Source organism: Scomber scombrus, chromosome 15, assembly GCF_963691925.1.
Source record: "Scomber scombrus chromosome 15, fScoSco1.1, whole genome shotgun sequence".
Taxonomy (NCBI): domain Eukaryota; kingdom Metazoa; phylum Chordata; class Actinopteri; order Scombriformes; family Scombridae; genus Scomber; species Scomber scombrus.
In genome coordinates, this window is record NC_084984.1 from 6,226,142 (window position 1) to 6,252,662 (window position 26,521).

The 26,521-nt window shown below is 38.1% G+C and overlaps 3 protein-coding genes and 1 pseudogene across 3 annotated transcripts; 3 read left to right on the top strand and 1 right to left on the bottom strand.

The window, feature by feature from the left end:
* Nucleotides 1-1,054, top strand: LOC133995704 (proteinase-activated receptor 2-like; annotated as a pseudogene).
* A 3,937-nt stretch (nt 1,055-4,991) lies between these two features.
* On the top strand, nt 4,992-8,822 carry LOC133995705 (proteinase-activated receptor 2-like). Its single transcript, XM_062435176.1, has 2 exons — nt 4,992-5,019; nt 7,762-8,822. Exons 1-2 carry the CDS (start codon nt 4,992-4,994, stop codon nt 8,820-8,822), a joined length of 1,089 nt encoding a protein of 362 aa, XP_062291160.1.
* A 3,767-nt stretch (nt 8,823-12,589) lies between these two features.
* On the top strand, nt 12,590-15,155 carry LOC133995496 (proteinase-activated receptor 2-like). The gene is made up of 2 exons (XM_062434905.1): nt 12,590-12,757; nt 14,065-15,155. Exons 1-2 carry the CDS (start codon nt 12,688-12,690, stop codon nt 15,153-15,155), a joined length of 1,161 nt encoding a protein of 386 aa, XP_062290889.1. The 5' UTR covers nt 12,590-12,687.
* A 5,562-nt stretch (nt 15,156-20,717) lies between these two features.
* ch25hl2 (cholesterol 25-hydroxylase like 2) lies at nt 20,718-21,572 on the bottom strand. The gene has a single exon (XM_062435068.1). It carries the CDS (start codon nt 21,570-21,572, stop codon nt 20,718-20,720), a length of 855 nt encoding a protein of 284 aa, XP_062291052.1.
* Between the last annotated feature and the right edge of the window lie 4,949 nt (nt 21,573-26,521).

Below are 26,521 nucleotides of genomic sequence, written 5' to 3' on the forward strand. Positions count from 1 at the left end.
ATGAGGGCTGCAGGCTTCCCTGGTACGCAGACCAAAGATGGGGTGGTTGTTACCCTCCAAGCAAGAAAAGTCCTGAGCAGTTCTATTACAACTGTCTTCCTCCCAATCATCTACATTATTGTGTTTGCTGTGGGTCTGCCCACCAACGCCATGGCAATATGGGTATTCCTCTTCAGGACCAAGAACAAGCACCCGTCGTCGATCTACATGGCAAACTTGGCTCTGGCTGACTTGCTCTTTATCATCTGGGTCCCTCTGAAGATAGCGTACCACTTCAACGGCAACAACTGGATCTACGGGGAAGGGCTGTGCAAAGTGCTGGTGGCGTTTTTCTATGGCAACATGTACTGCTCCATCGCCTTCATCGCCTGCATAAGCGTCCAGCGTTACTGGGCGGTGGTCCACCCGCTGTCCCGGCAGCAGAGGGACACCTGCGTAGCTGTTGCTGTCTCTGTCACAATCTGGGTGGTGGTCTGGCTTATCACCATCCCTCTCTACCTGTATGAGCAACAAGTCAAAGTAACAAACCTCAATCCAAACATCTATACCTGTCATGATGTCACCAGGCCCAGTCAGGCAAAAATAGCAGCTGGCTACTTCCTGACGATGGGAACTCTGGGATTTGTTGCTCCTTCTGTCGTATGTATCATATCCTACGTCCTCGTACTCAGAGCTCTCAGGAACAGCATGACAGATGCTGCCATCGCCAAGAAGCGACGGAAGGCTGTGGTCTTGATCATCACAGTGTTGGTTATGTTTGTGGTGTGCTTCACTCCCAGTAACATCATGCTGCTGGCACACTACATCCTCCTGTTGGGTGGTGCCGAAAACAACTTGTATGGATTTTACATCACCACCCTGTGCCTGGCAAGTCTCAACAGCTGCATTGACCCTTTTGTTTACTACTTTATCTCCAAGGACTTCAGGAATCATGTGAAGAACACGTTCCTCTGCAGGAGCGAGAGGACAGTGGAGAGGATGAGGGCTCTGAAACCTTCAAAAGAACAACACAAACACATCTAAGTCAGGGAACACACAGGGCACTGGATGCTAGAGGATTGTTCATTATTAAGCTGCTTTTAATTTAGATCACTGACTGCTTTCAGGTATAAAATTTTTTTTTTTTCCAATAACACTTAATTTTACAGATCCCTTAATTTTTATAGAAGTTTCCTGGGAATTTGTAGATAATTTGTGGATATGATGTGGTTACATTTCAAGATATTTCTAGAAAGGGAGGAACTGTAATTTGGTAGAAATTGCAGCATAAAGACTTCTTCCACCTCTGCTTTGGTTAAGTTCATATGAGGAAATTTGGGAGTCATCTTCTATTCATGAGCTCAGCATTTAAAGAGTCCTCGCTATGACCCCGAGAGGACCAGAGGTAACTGTTTTGCTGAGGAAATCGTGAAACTGTGCAGAAGTTGCCTGCTAATGGAACAAGTCTATACAGCAGTTTTTGAACTAAATGCTCAAAATGACGCTAACATGCAGACTTTAGTTGGTTTCCCATTTTTCCCATCTTAGTTCACAGCTGCAGATGATTGCAGTGGTTTGGTCATGAATGAGAAATACATTTTGACCTGATGATGGGCGTGAGATGAAAGGCTTGGGGAACAGGTCAAAAAAATGATTACATTTAATTTTAACAATCTGGTCAAGTTGACTTAATGACTTAACTGAAACAATATAAATATTTGTATTATGAAGTTCAAGTTACAGCAAGTAATGAGCAAAAAACCTGTAGGGTGTAGCCTTTATGTTTTTCTGTCATGATTAGACGAAATGGAGGACAGCTGAACCTACAATGCCAACAAGTGTTAAAAATGAAATTAAATGTTAGTTTGAGATGTCTTTCATTCATAGCAAAGATTGTGAAGCGACAGAGATGCCCATTTGACTGAATAATAAGGGACTACATAGGCAAGGGAATGCAAGGCAACTTTATTTGTATAGTAGGGTGGATTAAGGTAATGTGGGACAAGTCTTGCCATTCTGACTTGTGTACCATATTTACATATGAATCCAATACATTATATCAACTCCTTATATCATGAAATCCTCAAGATGTTCCTCAGTTTAATCAGAAGACATTTTTTTAGATATTGTACTCAAAGGGAAAATGGCACATATATTAGTGTTCCTTGTGCCAAATGGTTTCAGATTTTGTGGACACTAGTTTTTAGGCGTATGCATCATTGGATGCTCTAATACATCATAAACATAATTTAATAATAAAGAACAGTGTTTTATTCATGCCAGATTTATATCCTTAACCTTGATTTTGTGTAAATCCTATGTCACTGACCTTAAAATGGATTTGACAAGAAGTACTTCCTATTTGACTATTTTCCTGACCCCATTTATGACATCATACCCACAAAGTCATATGATTTCTATTACATGACACCCCTGTTTGGATTCAACAGCAAGGCAATTCAAAGGGCTTTCCATAAAACATCAAGGCAAGATATAAAAGCAACACATGGCAAAATAAAAAAGAAATTTAAATGCTATTAAAAGTGAAATAAAGTAGAGTGTGACAGATAAAACAGGAGAATAAAAAGTTACAGTACAGTGTAAGATATTAACCCTAAAATTCAGATTTAATTCGCAAACAGAAAAGTCTTCAGCTGTGATTTGAAAGAACTGAGAGTTGGAGCGGACCAGCAATGTTCTGAGAGTTTGTTTAGATATGTAGAGCTTAAACAGTGAGCATTTCTTCCACATGTTTAGTTTGGACTCTGGGTGACAGAAAGCAGACCTTTTCCCAGACCACCTGAGAGGTCTGGAGGGTTCGTAATGTAGCAGCACATCTGAAATGTATTTTGGCCCTAAAACATTCAGTGCTTTATTACCCAACAGTAGTATTTTAAAGTCTATCCTCTGACAGACAGGAAGGGAGTATAAAATTCTGAGAACTGGAGTGACATGATCGTCTTCCTTGGTCTTAGTGACGACTTGAGCAGCAGTGTCTGAATCAGCTGCAGCTGTCTGATAGAAAGGGAGGAAATTTGAGTTAAATAAGAAAAACTCTGCTGTATGTTTGATGACTATGAAATGTTAATGTTTGCACTGTATGTAAGAGCTTAAAATTTTATATACTGTGAGTGCATATGCAAATGAATGCAGAGACTTTGGTATTTTGCGAATATTTTGTATTTTCTTTAAATGTACACCACTTTTAAAACAAAACAAGCTTCCATCTAAGTATGTTTAAGTTGTGATCATTGTGATAAATAAAGGCAACTAAGAAGCAACTGTTATGTGATCAGCAAACATCCCTCATTGGCATAGTTGGTTTAATGCTGCCCCCTGCTGGTGAAAAATGTGCAATATCTACTGTATGTACACTCACTAAACACTTTATGAGGAGCACTTTTCTAATCCAATGCAATCCAATACAACTGCTCTGGCATAAATCCTACTGTTATGTTTATACATTTTCAGTTATTGATGACTTTGTCAGAGAGGTGGTAATTCCACTATTATTGAGGTTGTAGTCGGGGGTGTGCTAGAGTCCATTATATTGAAAATCATTCCTATTTTGCCCCAATTATGTATGTTCATTTCCACAGATAGTTTAAAATTATTGTCATTATTCACTGAAGTCCAAGTTCACATATTATATTGTAAGGGATAGCTTCTGTTTCACAGTCAGGCGTCCATATGAACAATGAAAGAGGTTTTCCTCGCTGTAATTATTCCTCCTTTTCATATTGATTATTAGTTCTTCAAATGTGCTTTTAATGGAAGCGATGGGGACCAAAATCGACAGTGTGTGCACCAGGGTCTTTATAGTTAACTAAAACTAAGACTAAAACTAGCAGTGAAAAAATAATTCAGTTATCTGAATTTTTTTTTTTAAAGATAGTTTAAAAAAAAAAAGTAAAAATAAATAAAAACTACAATGAACAATGCAAAACTAACTAAAACTAAATTGAATTGTAGATAAAATCAGCTTAGTTTTCTGTTTTCTCCCTTGATTTTTACTGTTCTGTTCAGTTTGACTTCTTGAGATAACGGGCTGGTGCCAGTAGGTGGCAGCAGAGAGGATTCCTGCTTGACGTGCATTTTACTATTTTCTATAAAGAAGTTCATAGCACAATATGGGAATATTTTTACTACGACCCTGCAGTAGATAAAAGTAAAGTGATGACGAGAAAAACTAAAACTAAGACTAAAACTACTTAATCACTTGTTAAACTAGCTAACTAAAACTAAACTGAAATAAAAAAGCAAACTGAAAAACTAAATAAAAATATAAAAACTATTGAACATTTCAAAACTATAATAACCCTGGTGTGCACACAGTCATTTAAAAGTAGATGTAAAGCTTATAAGCGTCTTCAGCCGTCTGAGTTAGTCTTATCAAGTCGATATCTGCCACATTTACAGTCTTTTTAGAGTCAGATTCCCTCTTTATGTTGAGCTGTGGTGGAAGTATAATAACAAAAAGAAGGACTTTGGCACTAAAAAAAGACTAACGTTGAAACATGTTTACTTGATTTGACTCATTTGGATCACTGAAGCGTCATATTAGATTCAGATCAACTTTTAAATACATTTCTTGGACTCACAGAGAGTGGATTTTGGACCCCATGGACAGTGTAAGGAGGAATGATTATGGCAAGAAAAATCATATTATCATATTAGCAAATCAACAAATATGTTCATCTCTAGAGTACTACTCCCATGTGTAGTTGGGGCCAAAAACTACCTTTTGCCCCAGACCCCTGTAGGAGGTAAATCCGGCCATGTCCTAAGGAGTATTTTGAATTTCATATGTACTAAATAGTTTTAATGCATGACATATTGTTACTTCTAAAACTCGATACATGATCTAAATAGAAGGAGAACCATCACCAAATAATATCCTCTGAATACATATTAGGAGTTCAGAGATATCAGAATTTGACTTTCATGTTCCTGCAGTGCAGAGGAAGAGAAATGCGTCCTTTAATTATTAATAACATACGGAAGATGAACTCATGGGTGAGATTACCGAAATCAACCAAGGTGTGTCACGACTGGTTAAACGCAGTCACCTGACTGAGTGACATCACGCAGGTGTCCCAACTATCTATATGTAGAGAGAGGATGGCAGTAAAATCAGTGAAGAAGTGAACAGACGCTGCCACACCGGCGGACATTACATTGCACATTATTATTTTATATTTTTCTACCCACTTTTGCAGCCATGACTTTGAGGATACGATGGTTTCACGTGTTTCTCCTTTTATGTTGCGTCTGGACTTGTCTTTGCCAGGGTAAGATATCGCTTTGTTGTTTTTATCATTACTGTTTGTGTTGTGTCATGAAAACATTCAGCTCAGGTAGATTTAACACCTATAACAAGTGTTTCTACGTGAACATACGAAGAATACAAGCCCTGTTTGTTTGTTTTAGTTTGTAATTGCCTTTTAAAGGGTAGATAGGAATTACCTTGATCACAATATATCAGGTAAAAATTGGATGTTGTACTTTTGCTGACTCAAAACTCAGAGGACAAGTAGGAAATGGGTCAAAGTGCTCACAGATCAAAGGAAGACAAATCTTACTCAGATTTGAGTTTCAGGTGTTACACTTGACACGTCGCACCTGTGGATTTGCATATGTAGGCAAACCGGCTAGACAATTTAAGCAAAAGATCAGTGAAATAGAAAAAGTTCAATCCGCATAGATGCAGTTCATTTTAATGACTGTGTGATATTTCTACATTTCCTTCCCGCCCAAGAGAGGGGGGTAATAAACCACGATCCTCTGCTGAAGCAAAGTGAAGCCTACTGGATCCACACATAACAAATTATCTCCTTTAAGGGGCTAAATAATAAGGGATTATTACTAAATGTGACTTTATAATGTAAACATATCTGAAAGCTTTTCCCTCATGTTGACCTTTATTCATAGTGTCTCCACTCTCAGTTATTTTCCATAAACTCCTCGTGACTTTGATTCTATCCTTACTCTTTTTAAAAATAATGTTTTCTATGTGTTTGTTTATATAATTGACTTACTTAAATTGCTACTGGGCTGATTACTATTGATATTTTTTTTAGTATTTTCAAGATGTATCATATTGATTTGTATCTGACTGATATCAAATGACTTGGCTGAGACCAACTGTAGGAGTTCACTCTGAGCCACAAGGTGCAGCACATTGCCACTTTGTGTAATAATTGGTCACTGTGATCCCTGCCTTTGTATATGATTCAGTGACAAATAAGGGTTGGCAAGATGAGCAATTCAAAAATATCATTAAAAAAACCAAAGGTAAGACTGAATGCTCCTGAAAATGTCAAATGGTGTAACCACAAAAGATGATACATATTAAATATTTTATCCACCTACAGTATATTTAGGTGTACTTATAAAAATAATGACTTCATTTTAAAACATCAAATGCTAAGAAACAATTTGCAGTATTTCCTCATTAACATTTTAATGTGTTTTGTCAATATTGAGCAGGACGTATCCTAAAAACAACAATTTTTTCTAAATAATTGTGACAAATTATGTAAAATGTGTTAAAACATAGTGTTGCGTTTCAAAAGTGGATAACATTATTTTTCCGCATTTTAGTTCACATTCATTTTCCTGTTTAATAAATGAGCTAATTTCTTTAACTGTAAATTATGTGCTGAAAAAAGAGCATTTTACACCAATCATGGTAATTTCATCTTAAAATTTAACTTGTGTTTTGTATCGTAGAAAAAAGAAAAAATCACCCGACAAAAGAAGTCATAAGTCAACTCATAACTTGTCTTCTATTGTGAATACAGTTGATAAACATGTAACCTGACAATGAGAATAGAGAGAGAGAGAGAGAGAGAGAGATCTAACATTAGTATGGTAAACTACTGATATCTAACACAATTCACATCATAAACTGCTGATATATTTGACAAAATTGTCTTCTACTGTAAAAGGGACCATAGGACTCAAATGGTGTTAGCAGTTATACCATATTGACATTTAATTTTAAAATCAAATTTGAATCCTGTGTAAACACCTGGTCTCAATATTTGAAATGTATTTTTTAAAGTAAACATTCCTTTTCATTTGTTTTTATGAATTAACAATGTTTTTTCTAGGGTTACACCATTTGACATGTAAACTGAGCAAACCTGACCAAGTCCAAAAAAAGTCAGTTTATGAGTAATTGTTAGGAGCTTCTAGCCTTGTCAGGCAGCAGTTGTGATTATCAGGAGTCCTTCTCTGTAAAACCACTTCCTGTTACATGACCTTGTTCACAATTTTAACAACATGGCCTCTTAACTGGTGGTTACACTACAAGACACTTCATGTGGTTTACTTGACTTGACATGATTCCCCAAATTAAATTTAATATTTGGAACAATTGTATTTCATTGACCTTTATTTAATATGAACAAGCAATAATGTAAGATTATGCCAAACTACTTGATGTGGTGTTTTATTGAGAATTTGAGAGTTTTTAAGCAAGTGTAATTATTTGGTTCAAGTTTCATTTGACTAAATCACATGGAAACATAAAAAGTAGCGTCACATCATTAACCCATATATCACAGTTTTTCTTTCTATTTGTCAGCATATACTTGAAGAAGCTCTTTGGCCAGATCATTGTGTATATATCAAAATATCTTTATTGAACAAGTGGTGACAGTGTGCAGGCGTCCCTTCTTCTTTTTAGTTTCAGATGTAGATAAAATTATGATATGTTCCTGCATGTGAATTTGCATTCTTCTGCTTTTCTCATGTTTTCATCTTGTCCCTTCACAGATAGAGGCTTTACTGGTACAGAGAACAAAGATGGGGTGGATGTTACCCTCCAAGCAAGAAAAGTCCTGAGCAGTTCTCTAACAACTGTCTTCCTCCCAATCATCTACATTATTGTGTTTGCTGTGGGTCTGCCCACCAACGCCATGGCAATATGGGTATTCCTCTTCAGGACCAAGAACAAGCACCCATCATCGATCTACATGGCAAACTTGGCTCTGGCTGACTTGCTCTTTATCATCTGGGTCCCTCTGAAGATAGCGTACCACTTCAACGGCAACAACTGGATCTACGGGGAAGGGCTGTGCAAAGTGCTGGTGGCGTTTTTCTATGGCAACATGTACTGCTCCATCGCCTTCATCGCCTGCATAAGCGTCCAGCGTTACTGGGCGGTGGTCCACCCGCTGTCCCAGCAGCAGAGGGACACCTGCGTAGCTGTTGCTGTCTCTGTCACAATCTGGGTGGTGGTCTGGCTTATCACCATCCCTCTCTACCTGTATGAGCAACAGGTCAAAGTAACAAACCTCAATCCAAACATCTATACCTGTCATGATGTCACCAGGCCCAGTCAGGCAAAAATAGCAGCTGGCTACTTCCTGACGATGGGAACTCTGGGATTTGTTGCTCCCACTGTCGTATGTATCATATCCTACGTCCTCATGCTCAGAGCTCTCAGGAACAGCATGACAGATGCTGCCATCGCCAGGAAGCGACGGAAGGCTGTGGTCTTGATCATCACAGTGTTGGTTATGTTTGTGGTGTGCTTCACTCCCAGTAACATCATGCTGCTGGCGCACTACATCCTTCTGTTGGGTGGTGCCGAAAACAACTTGTATGGATTTTACATCACCACCCTGTGCCTGGCAAGTCTCAACAGCTGCATTGACCCTTTTGTTTACTACTTTATCTCTGAGGACTTCAGGAATCATGTGAAGAACACGTTCCTCTGCAGGAGCGAGAGGACAGTGGAGAGGATGAGGGTGTCCTTCAGTGCTTTGAAATACTCCAAGAAGAACAGCACATACACGTCTGACTCAGGGAACACAAGGAGCACTGAATGCTAGCGGACTGATCATTATTAAGCTGTTTTTAATCCTGATCACAGATTACTCTCAGGTGTAAAATATGTTATTATTTTGGAAAAACTGTTTTTTTTTTTTTTACAGGTCCCTTCATTTTTATAGTAGTTTCCTGGAACTTTGCAGGTTTGACTTGGTTATGTTTTAGGACATTTTCCAGAAAGAGAGGTGGTGCACAAGAAAAAACTGTTAAGTAGCTATAGTCCGTATGTACCCACTCATTATATGTGGATTCATAGTTGTTCATTTGTAAAACTTGTATTCTTAATAGTTCTTTAACGAACAGAAAAAAACTTACTTTTCAGTGTCAAACTACATATAAGCGTTTGAGTCTATCTTAAGAACAGTATGAATCCTTTTCCATATCAAAAATGACATAACCCTTTCAAAGAATGAACAGTTACTGTACACAGCAGCTACTTTTAGAATATTGTAGAAAATGAACGGACCGTGAACGTAATACTTTTTTTTTTGGTTCTTATTCTACTGTGACTTCCTCCACCTCAGGTTTGGCTCAGTATATTTATGGAAATTTAGGAGTCATCTTTGACAATGACCTCCTGTTTTTGGGCTTTGAACTGTCTAGATTACTGCTTATGTTGTTTTTGTAAATACATTTTGTTTTTTTTAATATATATTTTACAATACACTTGTTTTATGCACTTTGCTTGATGCAGTCCTCTGCTGTTTTTACTTGATTCAGCAGGGTATAAATGAATATGTTTATTCATTTTTAATAGGTATGTTCTTTTAGTCCATGTTGTAATTTAATTGACATGCATTTTGTGAACTTTTGATGTGCCAGAATTGAGACCCAAACCTTAAAGGGGCAAAATTAGCATGTTTTATTAAATATTATACAAGTTTGTATGTGTTTTTTACGTATTATTTTTACTTGTATAACTATATTTTAGTGTATCAATAAAATTAACTCTCTAACTAGCTGTTTCTTGACTGTGGGCAGGTTGGCCTGGCAAAGGTCAATTGTAGTAGAATTGTTTTACTAGAAGTTTCTCTGAAGAATCCAAGACGACGGAATGATGAATCTTTCTCTTTTACTCATGCCAGCACGGAGAAGGACAGAGTCGTCTACCGAACAACGAACAGTTTCAGCGTTTATACTGTAACTCCTAGCGGAAATTTGAATAAGAGAAGGCAATAAAGTAACACAGTAACAAGTCATAAAGTAACACAGTAACAATTCATAAAGTAATAAAGTACAGAAACCAACCAAGGAATAACCTTTTCTGACCCCCTACTAGATCAGAAACGGTCAGTTTTACTACCAGGTATCTTGTCTGATTTAACAACATGCCTGAGGCTTAGGTGTTTACAGAAGTTAAGGTACATGAAAAAAATCCCGCACACAATCCAGGTACTTCTTGTTTTCAAAACAATCCTGATATTACTAACCATTGCTGGCAATTCAGGGTTATGTTCTTAAAATATTCTTTTCCAAGACAACATTTCATCCCAATGATTTGTTCTGTGTGTAGAAACTTTCATTGGAAGATTTTTCATACCTCCTATAATATCACAAATGTCTTTCTTTGCCCAAGAGCAAAAATATCAACTCAATTGCTGCCATTTGGTGAAACTTTGACCTTTTTTTTCCATTTCTGGAATGGCATCAGCGTATTGAAGAAATATGTTTTGTCATCTTAACTTGTTATGGTGAATGGACTGCAATTATTTAGCGCCTTTCTTGTCTTCCGACCACTCAACGCGCTTTCACATCATAGGACACATTTACCTATTCACACACACATTCAGTGGTGGTAAGCTACCACATAGTGCTGGCGCAGCCATCGGGAGTGATTCAGGGTTCAGTATCTTGCACAAGGACACTTTGACATAGGAATCAAACCATTGATCTTACAGTTAGTGGACGACCTGCTCTACCTCCTGAGCCACAGCCGTTATCAATCTAATATAACCAAATAATGATGATTACATTATTTAGGGGTGTATGTCTTGAAATTTAAACCGTTTTTATACTTTTATCAGCATGCCTTGCTTCTAGAGCCAAAGACACAACTTCAACTTGTCCATAATGGAGCAGTTCATATTCTTCAGAGTAGAATCATAGTAGGTGCGGTCATACCAATCAGTTACATATTTACATTAGTTACTAGTTAACTTCATTATCATTTGTAGGAAGTTTTGATGGGCTTCCTTTCCTTACGTAAAAAAAGATTATTTTCTGCTTCATTGAGAAAATACTCAATATATTAAAAGATCATGACAAAAATTAATCGTTACAGTCTTATTTGAAAGTGTAGGAGACAGTACTGAGGCTAAACTTACACAATTATTCAGTTCATGACCTCTGTATTCATAAAATCCTCCCTACAGCCCAAGAGGACCAGGGGACCCTTTTGCCACAGAAACTGAAACTATTGAACAGACCACATTCAGTTTTAATGGAACTTAAAGTCTAAGATTGTGGTGCTTTGAACTAAATACTAACAGTGATGCTATGGTGCTAATGTTTGGTAGGAAGGTGTCTTATGTTTACCATCTTTGTTTAGTGTGTTAGCATGCTAAATTAGTACTAAACACAAAGACAATATGGGGATGATAGCAGTGGTCTGGTCATAAACAAGAAATACATTTTGACCCGATGGTAGCACTAGATGAAAGGCTAGGGGGAAGTGTTCAAAAAAGTTATAATATTTAATCATTAGGCGGACATGTACCAAATTTCATGGCAATTCAATAACTGTTGAGACATTTCATTAAAATCACCCATTTCAACCTCATAGTGGCACTACAGATGAAGTCAGGGGATAACCAAAGTCAGTGTGATTCATCCTCCGGGGGCCATGAATATCTGTACCAACTTTCGTAGTAACTGACCAGATGTTTTTTTCCAGGAAGTAAACTCAAAACCACAAATTTCAACCACATGGTGGTACTAAATGTGAAGTCTGAGCATTGAGGGGAAGCGAGGGGGATTCTGGGTAGTCATGAATGTCTGTACCAATGACCCACCAATGACCCACACAAACCCATTCTCCGAGAAACAAGGTGGCAGCACTGGCAGGCTAAAAATATAGAGCCATGTAAAGGGAAATATGGTTTGTTTCACAGGCTCATTATACATCTGTGAAACTCCTAACCTCAAGACCACACTGTCTCTTTCGTCTGTTTTTTAAAATACCAGCTGGTTTTTGCCTCTTTTTTTAATGCATATCTCTATTTAAACAAGTATACAACATAATGAATACAGTCGCAGAATAAGACACATGAACCATGCCAGGGGGGACTGAGGATAGAAAGAAAATAAAAGTCAATATATAAAGAAAAGAAAATCTTGTAAAGCTTAAAAAGGTTGTGTGTTTTAACAGCTTGTTTTGTTTGTGCATTCTGAGATTGAAGAAAGAAAAAAAGTAAGATGCATGAAAAGTAAATTAAAATTGGGGTAGATACAATCAGAAATGCAACATGGCAGTTTAGTCCATATCTGCACAGTGTGAGAACAGGAACTCTGTGCTCGTAACAAAAAAGGTTTCAGTCTTTGTAGATAAGAGTTGGTTGGTTTTGTACTTATGTGGCAACCAGACTTTTTCCCCAGCAAATACTTACAGTAAAGCAGAAGATCAGTATGACTAGAACTTGTAATGTCTTGTGGAAAAATATGACGAAGCTGCTGGTTTTTACGTCAACCAACACTGAGCTCTACATATAGTCAAAAGTGGGCGGTCCAGCAAATGACGTCAACGTAGCTCTGCAGGTAGTCTCGGGGCGTATCCTGCAAGGTCGGAGGTGTTTTACGACGTTTAAGAAGCTGTTGGAGGGAGAAATGGTAAAACACAAGTGAGCAGGAGACAGTGTGAACATCGCAGACATGGATTTAAAGTGTTTTTTGTCGCTCTTTTTAATTTTCTGCTGCTTTTCTGCCTCAAATGCCACACCAGGTAAGGCCCGTGTGTGTGTGTGTGTGTGTGTGTTTGTTTGTGTGTATATGTGTGTGTGGTTTCCTGGGGTTGGGTTGCTTTCATACCGACCTAATGAGACACGATTAGTCTCTTTGTATTCCCACGACAGTATTAATAAGCTCCAGGCCAACTCTGTTATTATTTAACTATAAGGTGAGAGTTGTCAAACACGATCAGTCATAATTACAGTGAATTGTTGGCAGATTATAGTTCTCACCTTGGATTGTGGTCAGCTCCCACACAGACAGGAGTGTCAGGAAATGTAGGTTAAACATCTAAAAATGTAATCGGAAAATAATAATAAATAATAAATCAAGAATAACTTATAAATGTATATCTAACCTATATATTTATAAGCTGAAACAAATAGTCAATAGATTTGGTGATCTACGGATTTGTGGTCTATTTGTTTGCTGTTTTAACTTTGAAACCTCTAAAATGTGAGGTTTTGCAGTTCCTCTCCCCTTTTATATAATTGTAAATTAGGTATCTTTGAGTTTTAGAGAAGTGCTCTGAAAACAACTATGTACCATTTTATTTTATGGGTCAGTGACAAATAAGGGTTTGCAACGTGATCAATTCAAATATATCTTTAAAACATTGTCTTAAAAGCAGTTTGTTTAAATGTACATTTTTTTTTAATTTTTGTTGGTTTTATGTCATTTGAAAAGACATTTGCACCATTTTTTTTGACCAAAACTAAATGCTCCTGAAAATGTCAAATGGTATAACCCAAAAATAATGATAAATATAAATATTTTATCCACCTACAGTGTATTTAAGTGTACTTATACTAATAATTACGTAATTTAAAAAAAAATGTAAATGGTTCCTCATCGACCTGCAAACTAGTTGATATGGTGTTTTATTGAGAATTTAGTGTTTTTAAGCAAGTTTAATTATTTGGTTCAAAGTTTTTTATGGTTACACCACTTAGACATTTTTGCCATAATCTTCCAATATATTTTCTCAAAATAGAAATGTTATGATGGTTCTACAAAAAAGAATGTGTGCAAGTTATTCATACGTTTATTTTCACATTTTAACCCCTTTAAATTTGACTAAACCACGTGGACACAAAAAGACGTCATTGGCCCATATTATAACTTTCCAAAATCATTGATTAAAGAAACAATCTACTACCTACTAATAGATTAGGAAAATAACCCTCTACAGTCCTACATTTAGCAAAATGTTTATCTGGAGTACTGTTGGTTGCTGTTGCAGAACTTTTTACCTTTTTATTATATTCTATTATGTACTGACATTTGTGTGTCTTCTAACAGGAAAAAAAGGACGGGGGTTCATCGGGGTTGTAGACCCTGAAAATTCAGACCTTGTTACTGTGGACAAGGCAGCATCCGACACACTGAAGAGTGGCCTCACTACAGTCTTCCTCCCAATTATCTACATAATCGTATTTGTAGTGGGGCTGCCTGCCAACGGCATGGCCATCTGGGTGTTTCTCTTCAGATCCAAGAAGCACCCGTCATCGATCTACATGGCCAACCTGGCTCTGGCGGACCTGCTCTTTGTCATTTGGACGCCCCTAAAGATTGCCTACCATTTTAACGGCAATAACTGGATTTTCGGGGAACCGCTGTGCAAAGTCCTGGTGAGCTTCTTCTACGGGAACATGTATTGCTCCATTCTGTTCATCGCCTGCCTCAGTGTGCAGAGGTACTGGGTCGTGGCTCACCCTCTGTCCCAGCAAAGGAAGAACAATAAACTGGCTGTTGGTGTCTGTGTGGCCATCTGGGCTTTCATTTGGCTCACCACGACGCCTCTGTACCTGTACAGCCACACCGCCAAGCTCAAAGACCCCAACATCACCACTTGCCACGATGTCAACATCATCGAAGATACCCTCAATCCTTTCCCTTCTGTCAAGCTCCCATACTTCTACTTCATCTTCATGGGTATGGTTGTGTTCCTCGTGCCTTGTATTGTGATCATCGTGGCCTATATTCTGTTGCTCAAGACCCTCGGGAATAGCATTGACGACAGCACAGCATCTAAGAACCGTCAGAAAGCTGTTATGTTGATCGTGACCGTCCTGGTGACCTTTCTAGTGTGTTTCATCCCGAGCAACATCATGCTGGTGTTGCATTACTCTCTGCTAAAGGACGGAGTAGTGAATAACGGTTATGCCTTCTACATCACCACATTGTGCCTTGCCAGCCTCAACAGTTGCTTGGACCCGTTCATCTACTACTTTGTGTCTGAGGACTTCAGAAACCACGTGAAGAACACGTTGCTGTGCAGGAGCAACAGAACTGTAGAGAGGATGAGAGTTTCTTTCAGTTCCATGAAATACTCCAGGAAGAGTAAAACATACTTATCGGATAGTGGGACCACTCAGAGCAGTAGCTGCTAGTCAAAGTAAAGTAGGGAAAAGACTGATGGGATGAGAAGGATCATGCCTGTTCCTGTACTAACTCGCCTGTACTTGTACTGAAAAAATGGCATAGTGCAGGCTTTGTGCCACTGGGACACAGGAGATAAGTCTGTGATACTGGAGATACCAGGTAACCTCAATCATCACAAACCAAAGATGAACTGTGTTTAGTTACTGTTAAGCAGAATTAAAATGTGATATTTTCTTTTTTTTATATAAGCTGGCCGGTTAAAGACTGCAACAAACTGTCAGGTTTAGTGTTTAGTGCTCTTAGGTGCACAAAAATATTTTGTAGTGTCTGATAAATGTGAGAAATGACTGACTAGTTCAAAGCACTGAACACAATTTAAAGCACATAAGACCAATAATAAAACATCCAAATGGACTTAATGTGCTCTAAGGGGATGGGACGAGCATTTATGCTTTTTATAACTAGAGCTTCAACTAATGATTATTTTCATTAATTATTTAATTGATCCGCCAGTTATTTTCTCAATTAATCATTTCGTCCACAAAACATTAAAAAAATAGTCAAAATGTCCAATTTCCAAGACATAGATTAAGACTAGACCTAGACTAAAGACAAGATTCTGTGAAAATGTCCATGGAGAAACAAGACTATTCTTGGACTAGACTTGCCCTATATGTCTTATTTAGTCCAATCAACATTAAGTCCAAATATATTCAATTTACTATCATGTTAAATGAGGTGAAAAAAGTAACTTTTAACATTTGAGAAGCTAGAACAAGGATATGTTTGGCATCTTTGCTTGGAAATGGACTAAAACTGTTAAAATGTAGATTCAATTGATTGATTACTGATCATTACAGCTCTAGTTATAACCTTCATGTGTCAATATTGCTCCCATCAAAACAAAAACAGAGAAGGCCAACTTGATATTTATTCTGGCTTTTTTGTTTTGTTTGGTTTTTTGTGCTTTTTCAGCGCATTCCTGCCTCTGAAGTTTGATCTCTTTTAAACCGTGTGTGCATTGCGCTTTATTATGAAGTGTGTGAATTTAAACCAAATGATTGCATTGTTACATTGTTTTTTAAATAAAATGATAAAACATGTTACAGTATCTGTGAAACTCCTTTTACTATGACTTGAGTGAGTGAGTCACTGTGTTGTTTTCATCATGTGTTTGGACAGAGATGTGACGAGACTCTCTGTCACGGATGATCCTTTACGCCTTTTGAAAATGTGAGGAATTTGAGGAATGTTAAGTGGATCTTCAGAAAGTGTACAGACCAGTTGAAATGCTTTTAAAGATTAACTCAGTTTGTGTTTTTGTATTCTGAGGGGGAAAAAATGGAGAGAAATGGAGGTCAGAGTTAAAGAATGTAAAAATAACATGATGAGGCACGTTGTGAGGATGAGTTAAATAGGTTATCCTCGCTCTAGTTTCAGTGTGTCAGGCTGTGTTTCACCCGTATGTGAAATGCAGGTAACAGTAAAGATTCAAACCACTTTTCATCTGCTTAATACAGCACATGTTATCCTCTAAAAGAAAATATACTGAGGACAAAGCGGCAGTGTGAACTCAAGTGAATGGTCTTGGTCTTTTGTCTCTAGATCTCAAATAAACATGTGTGTCTCCAGCACTAAACCCCACCCAAAGAGTCGTCCTCCTCCCCCAGGTAAACACACAAGCTGTGAATTGTGATCTCTTCCTATTTAATGACTGGTTCAGGCAGAGGTAAATGATTGTTGTGAAGGGTCGTCTTACCTTTTGTCAGCACTCTTATCACATTCTGGGGACAGAGAGCCACTCCCCGACCATGTTACATTCACACAGGACCTTTCAGGTATTAATCAGTTACTCTGTGTGAACAAGGCTGAACAAGAACACATTTTTCATTATGGCTACAAAGCATAACAGTTAATACAATGAAGTTTAGAGAAGGTAAATAGCTGCCAATCTGTTTTGATTTTTGTAAATTCCATTAAAACTTTTACAGAACTTTCCACAACTCTTAACAGTAGTTAACAAAATGAAGACAAGGCTCCTGTTAATCCAAATGTAACATCTGATACTGCTCCCACATGATGAGGGGCATTAAAACTATGCTTGCACTGTGCTGTTTGAATAGTGCATAGTGCTGATAGTAAGTCCAATAAACTGGCCAGAAATTAAATTTAAGTGTGTGACACAAAAACACAGTTGTTGTAACTCCACAACTTAAGCCTGTTGGACCTGAATAGGTTTGGTCTTCACAAACACAAAATATGAGGCAGTCAAACAGAAATAGTGTGCTGATGCCATTTTCCCTCAGGCAATAACAACAGACCTTCAGTCAACCATTTGTGTGGATAACCAATAAAGTGCGTACAACATATGTCACTTACAGCCAAATGAGTATTAAAATAAACAGAAACTCTGTTAGCCATTGTGAAGAAAGAAAATGACATCTGCCTTTAGATACAAACCTAAACTGCTATAAACCAATTTTATTCTTAAAATAATTGATCAGACAAAACAAAAAAAACCTGAAACATAACTACTACTAGCTACTTAATAGCCCCAAATGAAACATCCTGCAAAAAACTGTCTCATGGTTGAACTTAATTGATGTAATAATCAATTGAGAGAAATTTGATTAATTGACAAGTTTATGAGATACATTAAAGAAAAGGCTTAAGGTGATCTGAAACCCTACAAGTAATTTCCATACAAGTGTTGAAGATCTGGTGCATCATGAGTTAAGCAGGTAGTGATATTTCCTTTAGCAGACTTTAAGACCAACTATTATTATGTAACAATGACTGGTTGTGTGTACGTGATCGAAGTGTGCACACAGTTTTCCTCTGACTAGCAATTATGAAATGTTTCCACATGACGAAATCAGTATCAGCATGGTTTTACTGCAACAGCCATGAGAAGCACTTCTGGTATGGCAGGCATGGATAGTCACCCATTATCATAGGTTGTAAGAGTTTCACATGTACAGGCAGATTTCACTGCTCTGTGAAACACTTGTTTGCAACACATAGCTTCAGTGTTACTTAGATCAATGGAATATTTAGAAACGTTTTTACCATCACAGCAGCACGTGTTACTCTTTAATATAATGTATTAAAGATTGCTTTTAGAATCAAGTGTTTTCCATTGATATCTTAAAATGACTTAAACATAAAGCAAATGTGTGCTCAGACAAAAGATATAACCTTCTGCTAGCTCTAAATCTTCATATTTTCCATACAATCATGAAAGAGTATCAATATGTTCATATTAGTATGAACATGGAAATGTTAAACTAAAGTCTGTTAATCTTATTTAGCTTGAGCAATGTTTTATAATTCAGTGTTTTTACTATACTTCATTATGGTTAAAAAAGAAAAGGAAAAAAAAGTGCCAGTGGAGTTACTTCTGCAGTTGCACACACACACACACAGCCGTTTGTGTTGCGTGTTTGTGTTTGTGTTGCACATTTCCCTAATGCAAATGTCAGCATGCTTTTATGTTCTTGTAAATTGCAACGATCCTGCAACCACAGAATTAACATATAGTCATTTAAAAGAATTTTTATTTTAAAACAGATACTCTGATGAGTAATTGCACTGATAGGATCTGGTGCCACAGTTGCATTTATCAGCATCTATCATATGTGTCTTACGTAGGATGCTGGTAGATTACGCAAATAGCAGATGTTGAAATGTCAACACAGTCTGATGGGAAACACTTTAAAATCTGAACTTAAACCCCCTATAGGTAAATCTATTCATGTATTAAAAGAAGACTATTGGTGGAAATAGTTTCATTACCATACATGGGAATAAAACCTGTTTAATTTAATTTGGATCCAAGCGGACACATACGCCTGAGGCATCTGAATGGAACTTTTCTCATATAAGCCTGAGCTGTTGCAACAGCCACAAAAACAGAAACATGCCAAACCAGTTCTGCACATACCAGTCTCCAGTGAATAACAACAAAGAGAGAAGACCCACAGAGTGTGAGCCCAGCGTGAAGTATGTCAGAGTTCACTATGAATCAACAGATGTGATTCTAGATATAAATATAGACGTGTGGGTGTGTAAATGGTGTCTTTTGTATGTCTGTGTTCTTCTATGAATCACTGATATAAATTGGTGATGTAGATCTTTGTCTATGCTTGTCATGTACTGTTTGAAGCCTTGTTGCTCTTTGATTCCTGTTGTATAATAAAAAGTGACATCTGCTGGTGTGTTTGTGGAAGTGTAAGTTATACCCAATACAAGTAAAAGAGACTGGTCCCACAAAGTAAAGAGGTTAGCAGTTCATTGGAATTTAATTTAATTACCCTTTATTTGAGGAAATTCTGACTTCAAAAAGCCTCATGATTTTATGTTTTAATCCAATTTTTAAAAACAGTTGTTTCACAAATTCACCTCTACAGGAGAATTGCAGTAAGATATTGTCTGCAGCTCCATGAACACATTTAAAAAGTCTGCTAAAAGCTTCTCAGATCTGTAACCACTGATTCTACATTGTATGTGATGTGCTATTGTATGTAGCTTTTTATTTTGTTGTAGCCTTATCCTGTGTATTTTTTTTGCATTGTACTGTTTGGTATTGTGCTGTTACATAATCTTGACCTACTTAAGGTACTGCAAATGAAAATGAGCTATAAGCAAACTCTGGTACAGTACATCAAATGGTAACATTTATTTTTAACACTGTACATGGTCCCAAGGAAAAAAACCCTGCTGCTATGGATGCAAAAACATCCTTTAAATATTTAGTTTCTATTTTTTAAAGTTGAAGATCTTGCATGACACAGATTCTCCTTTTCCAGTAAAAGAATTTACTTTCAAAGAGAGGACGATGGATTAGTATTGGTCCCACGCATCATACTGGGACGCAGCTAAAAGACTGCTATTCATGCGGGTGAGTGAGAGGGTCGGTGCTGAGGAGGGAGAGAGAGGAAGAATGTATGCGCTGTAAACCATGGGCCATCAGCAAATACTCTAAATAATACGATCTATTTAATGAAATGTAACAAAACAACTCTCAAGTAAGTGGATTCATTATTTTTTTACTTTTATTTTTCATGGTAGCTCAAAGCATGTTACACATGTATGGAAACTGACCTGAGAATGCCATGGAGACAAAATAACAATACATCATCCATACATTAAAATAAATGGATCTATCTCTATGAACAAGAGATAAATGTACATGATACAACAGTACATGATAATCTACACTATACTATCATTGTACACAAAACTGACACAAAATATACTGTAATACTTCTCAACAACTTACCAGACAGTCAAGAAATGTTAGAGTGATAATCAGCTCCTAAACTGTGAAGCATATCCGTGTTCTGTTAGAGAGAAGATTTCAGAGTATGGTGAGATTATAATATCAAAAGGAGAGGAGAGGCAGACACAAAGAGAAAGAGAGGAAATAGTTTGTAGGAGAGAAGAGAGAAACAAAAAGAGCATGTTTGAATGAGAGTAGGTACAAAAGAGGAAATTTGAGTCAATGAGAGATTAAATCAAGCTCTCTAGTCTTTATTCCCTTTTATCTCATCTGGCTCTCCCGGGGCAGTTTAGCTGGACGGATTTGGCACAGTGTGGCTGCCTCCTAGCCAGTCCCAGTGAGAGAAGAATGGGGCAAAGTTAGTGCCGGGCCGCTGATGGTGAGCATCGTGCTTGGGCGCGCCACCCCAGAGGCCAAAGGGCACAAGGTTATGCATGGCCCACGGGAAGTCGTAGCCACAGTGGTCCTCGGTGGACACGTAGACGTTAAAGACCATGAAGCTCCATGTTGTGAGGCAGTGGCACTGAAGCAGGATGGGGTCAACTGTAGCCCAAAACCCAACACTGAATAACTCCCAGCCAGATAAGTATTGGGTGACCAAGCTGAAAGGTTGATTGTACTGGTGGTGCATGGCGTGGAAAGTGCGGTACAACCAAGAAACCCGGTGGTGTAACAGGTGCCAGAGGTAATACTGGAAGTCAAAAACCACCATGCAGCCCAGGATGCCCAGGAAGAAGCTCCAGAGAGTGGGTGCTTCACGAGGCAGCGGGGTAGGAGGCCTCCACAGCCACTGGGCGACTGCAGCAGGGAAGATGTAAAGCAGGTGGTTGTAGATGGTGACACTCAGGGTAGTCCAGATGTTAGGCCAGGTGATAGGACGGTCGTGATGGAGCCTGTAGCGGTTGATGCAGGGCCAGGTAGGAGCCAGCAGGTCCAACACGGTGTAGACCCCCACCAGGAAGAAGTAGGTGGTGACGGACAGGACCACAGGGAAGAGAGGGTTCCTTAGGAGGTCGTGGTGGTTCTGGTGGAGGTAGTCCCAGGCAGGCTGCAGGACCAAACCCTGGGACAGGCCCCCAGTCATGTTGCTCCCATCCGACATCCAGGATAAAGCCTCAGTTTTAAGTAACCGGCCTGTGCTCATCACCAAGACAGTGATTCTCTTTCAAAATAAGCCCAGAGGAGAGGATGAAAAGGATCTAAATGAAGCGAACGATCCAATCAGTCTTTATATAGGTTAAGTAACGGCAAATTGTCTGGTGGTGTTGTGCCAAATTGGACTGCCGGACTGTCTTAGGCTCTTATGTATGTTCAAGCCCCACCTCCACACCCCCCCCCCACCCCCCTGTGCTTTAAAAGAAGGCACTCTGTAAATGCCCTTTTTCATGGGCACAAGGACTGCAGCCAGGACTCAGGAGCCGGGCCACAACGGCTCTCATTTTTGACCCAAATCATGGAGCGAGAGCTTCCGTTTGCTGGTGAATTTGACTGCGTTACATAAAACAAGGGGCAGTGTATTTTAGCCGATAACATTAACAGAAAGAAAACTATAATACAGCAAACTATAGATTCACAGGTTTATAATTAGTATTTTAATGTTTCTGCTGTTGTCATTCTCAGATCAACAGAAACATATAAAAGCACACAAACAAACAAACACACACATACACACACAACATGGGTCCAAGAGAGTAATCAATCACTGAAAAGCTGTCAAATGAGACATTCATTCAAAAGAACTTCCTCTCCATTGCTTGATTATAGTTGGCATTTAGTTTGAGTTGGGTTTTTTTTTTTTAATGGAAAAAAGTATTTCATTGTTGAAAACTGTAAACAGCTCATGCTCACAGTTCATGTTTCTATGGTGTGAAAACAAAGGTTCTGTCATGAGCTTTATACTCAGACATTATGTCATCAAACTAATATTTTTCTGCTCTTAAGACTCATTTTTTCTTAGTTTGCATCAGAATCAACAGCTGCATGTAAGCAGTATCTCACCACAATAAAAACATACATGTCAAGTTTATTGATTCCCCCACATTCATTAAACAAACACAGAGACAGGAATCATTTTGGTGAACTGAGTGCTTGATTCAGAGTTGGCTGAATACAACCACATGTGTAAATGGAGGGGATATACAAATCTACAGACAGATATAAATATAGACGAATACAGATAAACAGATCTATAGGGCCAATGCATACACAAGCAGTACACAATACTGAAACTGCAAGCTAATGCCAAAGCAACATTTGCTTCTTTCTTTTGCTATTTAATTAATGCAAATTGTCACTTAACAGGAGGTGCAGGACAGTCTTGAATGATTTAATCACCACCTCACACAATCACACCACATGCTACATTAATCATATCAGATGTCCTTCATCAGCACCTGGAGTCTGCAGACGTCATGAAATTATAGATAGGCAAATATTTGTAATTCTTTTCTAAGCCCTTTAAGGATTTCTGGTCCATGTGGCTTAAAACTTGACCTCAGAAACAGCAGTTTTGCAATAAACATAGTTTAGCAAGACAAGAACAAAGTTCCCTGTAAACATGCCATCGGTGGATGGTGTAACAGAAACAGGATGTGAGTAGTGCTGTGTTCAGTGTAAACAGTGTGGAGTTGCTATAGGTGGCACAAAATAGAGAACAGAGAATAGTACAGCTCAAAATACTCATTTATACACCTGACACCTGGCTACATGTAAAGCCAAACACAAGGACTCATGATTGAGAGTAAGAACAGATTACAAATTGTAAGGTAGGCAGCACAGTTTCACATACCTCTGATCAGCCAATAGAGGGCAGTAAAACTCAAGTCTTCACCACAGACTGACACACAATAAAAATAAAGAGAAAAATAAAGAGAGGGTGATCATCTAAACAAGCTGTTTTAGAGGGAAACTTATTGGGTTTTTAATTTGATGCCTTAATATATTCAAGCTCATTCTTAATATTCTTAATTGCACGTATTGATGGGGAAGCAACGTTCTGAGTGATATGATTTGTATGTTTATTTATTTATTTTTAAATTAATATGAAGTGATATTGATTATTGTGATAGCTTGTTTTCTGTGTCTATTGGTCACTTTATCATGTGATGCAGTATTGTTTATTTCTGGTGTATTGTCCACTTAGAGTACCAGGTGTAAGTAATCTGTTTGTATTGTTTCTGCCCTGATGGAGACTCATTTTAAACAATATGCCCAACTAAATAAAAGCTTTTAAAGGGTAATATCATGCATATTACCAGGTCTATATTTATATTCTGGGGCTCTACTGGAATATCTCTGCATGATTTACAATTTAAAAAAACTTTTATACTGGTCCTTTATGCAGCCCTTCAGTTCAGCCTCTGTCTGAAACAGGCTGAATAAAAAATCATTCCTACTGCATCTGAAAAATAATTTTACCAGGTGAAGGACTTAATAGAGAAGACAACAGTGTTCAACATTTTCAACTGAGTGATGAAACATGCACAGGAAGCAGTTGGCATTAATGAGTGAGGAGGAAGTCAACAGCTGCAGCTGATGAAACCCTTTTCTGTGCCTGAGGGTGACGTAAAGGAAATTCCTGTTTCAACAACCAACACTGTTCAAAAGTGAATTTGATATGAAGACTGGGTGGAAGACTGGATCACAAATATGTAAAGAGGGAGTCATTAAAGGCCAGTGTAATTGTAGAGGTCAATGGCTGTGCTGAGTGCTGCAGCCTGTCTGGAGACTCTTATTACAACAGCCTCTGGCTTAATGCTTCCTTTGGGGCTTTAATATCAAGTCAAACCCCAAAGGAAAAACTGTGAACATCACTGGAGACAAAAATAACTACTAGCTCGAGGTGGAAGGTCTCACTATTGTCTGACTGAGCGTTCAAATAACAACAGTACTGCCACTTGACTCTCAGGAAGTAGTATGAGTGTTGGCACATTGTCAAACATGATAAGGAGAAGTTGTGTCAGCGTCACAATAATCAGCTGTTTGAGTGGATATAAACGGTCACAAACCATGTTTCCGCTTGCTGGACAAGTGTTGGTAGAATAAATGAGTGGAAGTGGAACTCCACTTCACTAACGTGCACCATGAGGTGTCTGAGGAGAGGGTGACAAGGTGTGACACTCCTCCCTTCATATCCATCGAGCTCTGCTGCCACAGCTCATCCCAAAACACGCTCATACATCAGTGAATAGAATAGCTTTAATGCACTTTTCGATCTCAACACGTAATGATGCATTTGTGCTGCAGAAGAAACTAATCTGGCCTGTAATGCCCGGATGTATAATGGTAATGGTGTGTTTATTTGTCATAGCAATTGATACAACTATGATACGATCACAAAAGCAAGGCTCAAGCAAATACTTTAAAAAATAGATAGATATATAAAATAGATGGCTCCTACTTCAACAACCAAATCAGTAACAACACACAACTATTGCGGTAATGGACTGATGTTACAGTTTGAGCTAAAACATGTTGGTTTGAGACAATAACACTGTGGATAAGGAGGTATCTTTATTTCAGAGGATTAAATTAATCAAGGCCAGTCATTGAACAGTGAGAAATGCTCTAGCAGATATTTAACTAACCCTGACAGGGTGAGAGCTGCAGAGACGATGAAGAGAAGCTCCTTGGTTACACTTACCTTTAACATTAATATAACCTTAATAAATGGTTTGTAACACACTCTAATGAAGTTGCAAGATCATTTTTATGCCTTTATTAACATATCTGTCCATAACAGATGCATGAATAGTTAATGAATGATTGATAGCATACTATAACATGGCAGTAATTTAAGTACATTATTATAATTAAGTATTTTTATTTTGGTAAGATTTTGAATGCGTTTCCCCAATATTAAATGTCAAGCAAGAATACAATCGTATCTCACATTGTTCAAGGTTTTCATTACCTGCATTCGTGTTCAGCTGTTTTGCTGTGACAGGCATAAGTAATGGTGCATATTCATTGTCAGATAGGGAACAGAAGTTTTTCCTCCTGTTGATCTCCTGCTGGAAATAAGAGAGGAATAATTTGAGATGTGAGCAAAGATACAGAGGTATGAAAATAGGCTATCAGTATCTGGAATTCTTCATCCTCAGAACTCTTTCTTTCTCTGTGTAGCAGCTCCTCGAGGCTTTGTGACAGCGTACGTTAACAGCACTGAAGGTATGAAAAGGACAGAGCTATGTCAGGATGCATCAACAGGTGCAGGACTACATCCATTCAAACAGCGCTGCAAGAGAAGAAGACAGTGAGCACAGAGCAGACCAGAGGAATGAAAGAACCTGAGAATACAGAGTCAGTGGTGAGATATCAGTGGGTTTGCATATATATGAGACAAAATAAAGGCAATTAAATGAATTTGTGATTCAGATTCAACATCCCCTGCACAGTCAGAGTAAAGAGGAGCATGTCCCTCTCACTACATTCACTACATGCATTTATTTTCACTCATATACACACACTGAAGTACACTACTTGTGCTTCAGTGCTGCAATTTGCTAACAAACTTGTGATTTATCAATGTATGGAGGAAACTTGGGATTTTTGGGGCCCCTGAGCAGTTTTTCCAGTTGGTCCTTTAGTCTTGTGTTGCCCCTATTTCTGTTGAGGTCACGCCAAACCTCGTAAGGTATAAGAATCCTTAAAAAGCCTTTCAAATGTATTTTAATACTCCTAACAACTTAATGTAGTACTTATTTTTATGCCTTTGCTCCAGACATCATGTTTTCAGTTTGTCCGTACGTCCGTCCCTCTCATTCTCGTGAACTTCAAATTTGGCACAAACATCCACTTGGACTCAAGGATGTACTGATTAGATTTGGGTGGAACGCTTGAGGAGAATTTCATTACATCTGGCACAAAAATTTGGACACAGATCAAAGGTCACTGAGACTTCACATTACATGTTTTTTGGCCATAGCTCATACGTTGACACTCTAATTATGACATCATTTCACACCGATGTCTAATAGGATAAAATGATGAAGTGATGATGTTTTAATATGTAAAAGGTCAAAGGTCAGCTTTGCTGTGACATCATAATGTTGTGCAAAAAGAACCCCACTTTTCTGGCTATTTACTCAGCGC